This window comes from Chaetura pelagica, unplaced genomic scaffold (genome assembly GCF_000747805.2).
Source record: "Chaetura pelagica isolate M959 unplaced genomic scaffold, ChaPel_1.0 scaffold650, whole genome shotgun sequence".
NCBI classification, from domain to species: Eukaryota; Metazoa; Chordata; class Aves; order Apodiformes; family Apodidae; genus Chaetura; species Chaetura pelagica.
This window is the reverse complement of record NW_009951820.1, coordinates 668,782-677,271: the sequence shown is the minus strand read 5'-3', so window position 1 is coordinate 677,271 and position 8,490 is coordinate 668,782. Positions and strand designations below refer to the sequence as shown.

The following is an 8,490-nucleotide window of genomic DNA, read 5'->3' as shown; positions in this document are numbered from 1 at the left end:
TTCCTCCCAATCTGAAGTTTTGCCCCAGGCTTAAATTTAGATTTCAGTGGGGAGAGCTTACTAGTTCTTAACTTCTTGATTTTAGTTGCTTGCTGAAATGTAGTGGATGGTGATCTTTTTATTTTTTTCAGACTCTCTTTTTCTTCTTTACTGCCCTTCTGAATGTCCGATGCGTCCTTTACTTGTGACAATTTGAACTTCACGCTCGTAAGTGTTGGAGGTCTTCCTCGTCTTTTTTCTCCACTCTTCAAATCCTTCTTTTTTACTTTCTCCATGGATGTGGTTTCAGACTTGCTTGAAGGGGAACACACTGATGAAGAGTCTGACAGTACGGCGGAACTTCGGTCAGAACTGCTTCGGGGCCTTCCGCGAGGTTTCCGTGGACTTGATTTGACTGAGAGGGAAGCAGAGAACGCAGAGCACACATTAAACTTCTCCAGGTGTTGGATCAGCATTACCCCAATCAGGCAAGTATTTACTCTTTATCAATCACCCTGCCTATAAAGAATATCTTCCCAACAAACCTCTTCTTCTACATAAAACATGAACTAGATATTTTTTTAAAACCACAAGCTTGCCTTTTCACAACAATTATATGGGCAGTGGCAAAACCCCCTATCAACCTAATGCTGAGAAGGAACATTAATTCTTAAGGGCATGTGCCACCTTTCAAACACATTAAAAGACTTCTTTTTTTTCAAGCAGATTGAAGCTAGTTGGAAGGGGAAAAAAAATCTTTCTTGTCTAATACCATCCATCTGCACTGCTACAGGATAGATCAGTAAGGCAAGAACACCACAGGGAGAGGCTGATACAAGGTATCTTACTAAAAAACCCTGGGTTTAGCTTTGAAACACAGTCAGCACTTGGCACTGCCCATGAAGTCACCAAGCAGATGTGCAAGAGTCAATTACTCTCCTCTACCTCTGCATTTCAACGCATGCCCACCAAACCCAGCTACCCTAGCTCTGGGTCTTCACACAGCTCTGACAAACAGCTCCACTCTCTGTTTGAAGTGCCCTTTCAGCAAGGCTCCTGCAGCAGGATTTGCCAGCAAGGCCAAGCTGAGCAGATCACGGTGATAAGTGGGCAGTGCTGCGATGAGAGCAGATATTGACAAGAATTTACGCCAAAGCTGAACTCATTCACTGGCAGTCTCATTGTGACTCAAGAAATTTCCAGTTCCATAACAGATCAGATGTAGAGTCCAAAACTAACTGAGTCGAACCCAAAGACAGGGGTGGCTTGTCTGGTGGATGAGGTTTGATGGAACCAACAGCAGAGGCACAGCAAAACCATTACAAAAGTCAAAATCCAATCCTATGACTTGAACGTACCTGTGGGGGACCTGGTGGGACTTTGTACTTTGACTTCTTCATCTGAGCCAAAACCTAAAAACTGTTCATCCTGCAACAAAAATGTAGATGGAAATTTGAAGACATGGATAGTAATGTTGAAATAAACTTCTCGACAATCAAAGCAGGAAAGGATTCTAAAGGATTGTTCCTCCTCAAGTAATATACTGACATTCGTTCTTCTAATAAACAATTGCTAAAAATTAAAGACAAGTTTTACATTTAAATATAAATCAACTATAGTGTACAGCTACAGCATGATCAAAGAGTTATGAGGAAACAAATTCTTACTGCATAAAATCTGCTGCTTGTGTCAAACCACAAAAGTCTGCCCCTATAAACTATTATTCAAAATACCCTAAAGACATACTCCAGCAAAAGAAGTGTTTCCACACGCAATGAGACCTGTACCTCTCTCAGGATGTGACAAAAAGCAGCAAGGCTTAAGACAAACTATTTCTTAAAATTTTTTGCTTGGTTTCTTTTTGATGAGCCTCAGTATTACACAATTCAAATTGAATAAATACTCTAAACAGAAGGCCATTCAAGCTTTCAGCACACATAATGCTCTAGTGGGTCAAATAAAATACATCCACACTTAAGACTGCAGTCTACAATTGCTGTGGGCAATTATCAGCACACATTGGTGGAGACAGGGACAGTCCTGCCCTGCCTCACATCCCTGCTGCCTATCTGCTCCGTGCAGTTGAAGCAGTGATGCCAAGAAAACCGGAAAAAACGACGATAAACTAATGTAAAAGAAATAAAATCACACTCGAGGAACCTTGCCTCACACATAACTCTCCCCAGAAACCCTTCCCTGAAAGGGAAAACTACCACTTCCCAACTTTAATCCTGCAGCAGTAAACCCAGAGCAGAAAGGCTGTAGATCCGTCGATCTCTGTGCTGGCAGCACTGCGGACCACCAGCCGTCACGTCACTACTGCGGCTCCCCAAGCACGTGGGATCCCTGCAGGATGTAAACACTGCTGTGACTCTGCCCTCGCAGGGTCCCCAGGCGAGGAGGCTGTCCACAGGCAAACTGGGGCTGGATGCTCAGTATGCAGAAAAACAACAGGCTACCTGCAAACAGCCAGAGCTGGAAACGCAATGAACAGCCACTCGCCCTATGCGATTTCCTCATCCATAGCCTACCAAAAACTGAGACCTGCAGCATGTTCAACCACAGCATCATGTGCAGGCAGCATACACTGGGTGCAGAGTAAGTCTGAATAATTCAGACTTTGGTGTGTGTGAGCACCTCTCCCCAAGGAAACAGAACTTGCTGCTGCAAGCAGAAGGCCCTTAAGGCATGTACAGCCCCTTACAGGAGATTCCTATAGACTGCTCAGTGAAAAAAGACAGTTGTGACTTCTTTCCATTAAACAAATTCCAAGTCCCCCAGCTCTAACTCAACAGCTCCCCAGCGCTTCATTCATTTGCTGTGTGGAAGTGGCTCCAGCGAGGGGCAACTCCCCGGCCATACCTCCAGAACCAGGATGGTACAGCTCCAGAAGCACACCTGACGCATGCCAAGCCCTGGCTACAGCACTGTCAACCTCACAAGCTTGAAGGACCAGCCATGTTGCCAATAGACCACTTTTAAACACTAAAAAAACAAACAAATCATTTTGAGGAGGAGTAAGAGAGGCAGCGACTTACAAGACTGAGTTAGAGACCATCTCTGCCCAGAGAGGCAAGTAAGCTTAGCGCAATCTAAAATCACACCTTACACTAAAATCAGAGATCAAGGAGGAGGCCACTAAACTCCAGCCACATTGGCCAGGCTAAACCATCTCATCACCCATCAGGCGTCAAAATGCAGTTTTGAGGCATATTAAGCAGGAACAGCCTCCCTCCAGTTTTTCAAAAGTGACTATAAAGCACGACAGATGGAGAGTGATTAAAAACCATAATGGTTTTGAACGTGACCTCATTTACCTGAGAAAGAATAATGCAACACAAAAAAGGTCACTGGGGATTATAAATAAAAGGATGACGGAAGGCTTGCCTCATGTGCGAGACACAAAGCCGGGCTAAGCAGGCAAGGAGTGGGTGATCTCTTGATGGGCAGCAGAGCTTCTACCTACATTGCCCATTCCAACATTGCCTCAGTTGGTTTAAAACTCAAAGCTGTGAGCACATGAAGAAAGGCTTTTCCTGAAATAAGCCAGCTACTACACAAGGATAAAAGTTGCTAATAAATCTCTATTGCAATGTTCTTGAGCAAAATTACTTTTCCAAGAACTAAGGATCTCAGAGGAAAATCTACCTGCAAATGAGAAACTCTCCTGAAGGTACCAATTGATGTTCCGATCTCTGAGGACTAACAGAAGGACCTGTACCACTGGGGATCCGTGAAGTTGCACAGGACTGTCATCAAAGCTGTGAGAAGTGTTAACCCAGCAATGCAGATGTTCCAATTGGCTCTTGAGAAGGTTTGTTTAGTTTTACAACTGAGTTAACAGAACAATGCCTTACTTCTCTTCCCATTCACCATCTTGGTTTTGGCCCCAATTATACCACATCTCATATTCTTGGGAAGAGACAAGCTATTTTTAGAAGCTCATTCAGAAGCCTGCTTAGTAACTATGGCACAGTATCTTAACAGACCCTCCTTCTTTCAGCAGGTAAACATCCTCAGAGGTTGGCAGAAAGTAACCCCAAGATAAACACCGTGTGCGCTGTGGGCTCCTGTTGGGAGAAGAGTTACCTGGGAGCTCAGGGAGGTGCTTCCCAAACAGCTACTTGCAATGTGAGGCCACTATTAAACAGCGGAGCACTTGTGGTAAGTCATTGCTATGTACTGACTGGCTGAAGGTCTACTCATCCTAGAAGGAAGCTCTGAAGGGGAGCGACCTCTGATAGGGCTTCAGCTCCTGACAGTACCAACTGACACAGCCTGTCCCAAGAGCACAGAGCAGCTCTTGGTTGTGGCCCCTCCACTCGGCAACCCCCAAACCAGGGCAACGGGAGGGTACATCCCTGTGACCGCACTGAGCTGCACCTGCAGCAATCAACCATGGCAACACAACCATGACTAGGGCTGCAGCTTCCAGAGTCCCTCCAAACACACCTCAGGCTTCTCTGACACCTGTTCTAACAGTTTTACCAAGTGCGCTGATCAGTCTTGTTAGCTTGCTAGAAAGTGAATGTGAGTATCTCGTGTTGGGAAGTAATGATACAGCCAGTCTCTCACTACTTGGCCAAGATGCGAGCAGCAGGACTGACTAACTTACAGCAGCAGCTCACTAACAAGACACAACTGCTCCCTGCTTTCCACAGACTCCCAGCTTCATCTTGGATGTGAAATTCTGATTTACAATTTCTACTCTGCACAATGACAGATGCTTTTTAGAGCACCCAAAACAGTCTCATTCTAGTCCCAACAAACTGTCAATACCTCCGAGGAAGAGGGTGAGACAGATAAGTATGACCCAGAAAGATTTAGCTTGCACCCGGTGACAGAAAAGCCAGACCAAAGCCTCCTGGACCACATGTAAGAGGCCACTGGCACTGCGAAGACAGCTGAAAGAGGCTGAGAAGTGAACTTCTGACTCAGAGTTACACTGTCTCTTCCCTCATTTCCTCCTTGCGTCGTACAGTTCAATTGGCAGTTCAGTGCTTTGATGGTAGCACAGAAGCACACAGTGAAACACTGCTGCTAGGGTCTGTCCCGTAAGTTTTCCAGCTGAAAGAAGCACTACGTTGAAAAGTCCCCAAAGCAAACTAATCAGAGCGTGTTGTTGCTGCTTCTGAAACTGCCCTACCCATACACCACCACCATCAGGAGGGCAAGTGACATCACATCCCACCAAAAGCTGCTTCTCATGGGGAACCCCAACATCCACTCTACCACCAAGCTTCAGCAAACTGCGCCTCTGAGGGTGTTAAATGCCGTGTAACACTGACCGAATCGCAGAAACGGGAAACTCGCCCAGATGGTTACAACATGTATTTTCACACTTCTGGCAAAGAAGGGTTCAAGCCTTCAGAAAGAAGAAAAAGCATAAAGGAGCCCTCCATCTCACGGGCCATGACTGCATCACCTTCACCATATGTCTCATGTTTTACATCATACCTATGAGCAGTTATCTCCACGTGCTGTGATCATGTTACCATAACAGGCAGGGCTCTACCCCTCTCATAGATTAAACAGCCAGGCAGTTTTACAGTGACCATTCAACACAATACTAGGAAAGGACATTTTTATGCAGTTTGAGGCAGGCAGAATTTTAATACCTGTGGAGGAGGGAAATTATCTGTACTTCCAGGTTGGGCATAACTGTGGTAGCATCACAGAAGCCATTCCTTTCTCCCAGCACATGGATCTGGTACCATTGCAAAACAAGCCACCAGAGAACATGAACAGCTAGAACATTTACCTTGTAAAAAATTATGATTATAATTACAGCAGCACTACTAGAGACATCATCATCACTATATCCCATCTCAAACCTCAAGTCTCTGCAACTTTCAAGCTCACGCAGATTTATGGAGTAAACTATCAATGTGCATCCAACACTGAAATTTTATGTCCCTAAGAGGGAGCTCTGAACTGACAGACATATTTAACAACTTTGTGCAAGTTTCATCTGTACCAAATATTGATGTAACGAATCAAGAACACCCAACCAAACTTCCCTTGTTACTGAAGTGACATTCACATCAACCAGAAAGGGTAACATGCAGTACAAATGCCACCATTTTCAACCAATTCTATCTTTACTGTGCAAAAAGATCCCCCCCAACTCTTGTGGTGACAAAACCAGTATCACAATGTTGCTTCCTTACAGTGAACTGGTTTCAAGATAACTCAGTGAAATGCTGAGCTGCAGCGAATCAAGATTCATACAAAGTCAAAAGAAACCCAGGAGTGCACAGTGCATCCCAGAATTCAGGTACCTGAGATGAGATGTAAAATCTGCTGCGTACCACAAAATGGCCAAGGAAACAAGGGAAAGACCAAGCACAATACTTGCTCTGGACTCCTATTTTTTTGTTTGATGGTCACACACAATTTCAACAGGTACTTACACAAGTGAACATCAGGATGCAGTATGCCACCAAGGGGTCAAAAAAATAAGCATGCAGGGCAGAAGTCATAGATAAAAAGATAAAACAGCTTCTTCCCCTGACTGCCACAGGCTCCTGAAGTCAAAGTAACAATTTGTTCCACCCGCAGAATGCTAACTCGGCTAACATTTTAACTGGCTTGGTGCAGGGAAGACCATCAACCTTGTGAAAGAGAACGGTGTGAGCACTGGGCAGGTATTCAAAGCGCATAGTGAGCCCTAGAGAGTGAGACCTCCTGGGAGCCCCCTTTTAGAAGAACATCTCCACCCAAGGAGGGACTCACCCAAGGATCAGAACATCACTGTTTCAGCACCAACACACAGTTGCCCTCTCCTCTAAACAGACCATGGGTGGCCCCAGTCACTGATGTCCTAGACATGCTAGAGCTCTTCTCACATCCTCCAAATAGCCAACTACATCTGAATACTTGAGTGCATCTGCTCTCCAAGTATGCCGGAGAACGCAGGCACAGACTGTGAACTCAGAGGAAAAGCACTCTGAAGCTACCCCTTCCTTGCCCACAAGTGGTCAGATGAATCTCAAACTACAGACACCAAGCCATAAGAACTTTCATCACAACTTTCCACTGAATGTGATGTTATTAGACAGATCTTTTTAGCTGCTAAATAGAAAAGTGATGTGAGAAGTAAAATTCTTGAGGTCCAAGAGACCCTGTCTTCATCAGCTCCTAACACCAAGAAAGCATTCAAGCTATTTTTGTTTCAAGCAAAGATGCCCTAAAGGCCAAACTAGCAAACATCTTTCTAAGATGTTTTGGAGGTTTTTTGAGATGCAAAAATATAATTAAAGACCACTGGAATTAAAAGAAAAAACAACACAAGCCAATGTCATCTTAGAAAAATAGAAAAAAGAAACAAAGCAACTCGCCTTCCCCCACATAAAAACGCCCCGCGTTGTTAACCCTGTGGCCAGGTTGGTTAGCCAGATTTTAGTAATTTCTGCCACTGAACTAGTACTAGTGAGATATCAACATCTTTCAAGTCAACCTGGTAAATTCCATCAAACCTGGTCTACTGCAAACAGAAAAATGTAATGTACCCTAAGCCACAGCCTTTCAGACACTGGTATTAAATAAGTGAAGCCCCAAAGTGCCGCACTGATGAGGGTCACAGTGCTTCCATGACCAGCTCTGTGGGCTCAAACATGACCCCCCTCCTTCTCACCCACCAGAGCTGGAACTCTAGCCCAGGAATTACTCCAGCTCAGCCGTAAGCCAAGAGCTCCACTTCATGGCAGCCAGAAAACACCAACACCAAACCAGAGAAACACCAGAAAACTGATATGTTTTAATAAACCCTGATGTCACTGGTGATGGAAAAGCAAAGCAACTGCTCTTTAAACAGGCAAAATACAGGGACAGGTTCACCCACTCTGCAGCTGACAATCTGCCTGTAGAAGGAGACACAGAACTGGCCTTTCAAAAAAATTAAAGCAATCCTGCTGCAAAGGACCTGGGGAACGTTCTTGCCAACTAACAAGTGATGCAAAACAAGGACTAGGGTAAAGGAAGGCTACAGTCCGTAGTAAGTAACACACTCCCATCATGTCTTCCCTCTTCTGTCTATAGGTGGGTTGTTGTCAGACTCTTGCTCTAGCTGCCTTAGAAAGGCTTAAAAAAAAAAAAATGAAAGCAGGAAGAAGAACAATTTAAAAAAATAAATAAAAAAGGAAAAAAAAACACATGCGGTCCTGTGTGTGCCAGAGAACTGCGCTCGCACCGGGCCCGGAGTCTGGGTGGGCATCCAGGGTGGAGATGAGCACCGGCCCCCACCAGGGGCATGCTGGAGGGCCGGACCCCCGCACCCGTCTCCCGGAGAAGGACGTGTTACCGCGCAGAGCATCCTCCCAAACGGGGGTCGCGGCGAGCCCGGCTCCGCGCCCGCTCCGCGCCCCCCAGCCCCATCCTACCTCCCGGCGGCGGCGGGCGCGGAGCGGGAGCGGCGGGAGGATAATGGAGGCGGCGGCGGCAGGGAGGGCACACGGGCAGCAAGTGGCGTGCGTGGGGAGGGACGGAGCGTGGGGAGATGGGGGGGGCAGC

General features: G+C 45.8%; 1 protein-coding gene across 1 annotated transcript in view; it reads right to left on the bottom strand.

The window, feature by feature from the left end:
* The window catches only part of KMT2A (lysine (K)-specific methyltransferase 2A), a 30,171-nt gene extending 28,770 nt beyond the window's left edge, over window positions 1-1,401 (bottom strand). The window contains exons 1-2 of the mRNA XM_010008789.1: window positions 1,338-1,401; window positions 1-394 (exon numbers count right to left, since the gene is read on the bottom strand). Coding sequence (XP_010007091.1) covers window positions 1-275 — 275 coding nt within the window. The 5' untranslated portion in view covers window positions 276-394; window positions 1,338-1,401. The remainder of the gene's footprint in view (window positions 395-1,337) is intronic.
* Between the last annotated feature and the right edge of the window lie 7,089 nt (window positions 1,402-8,490).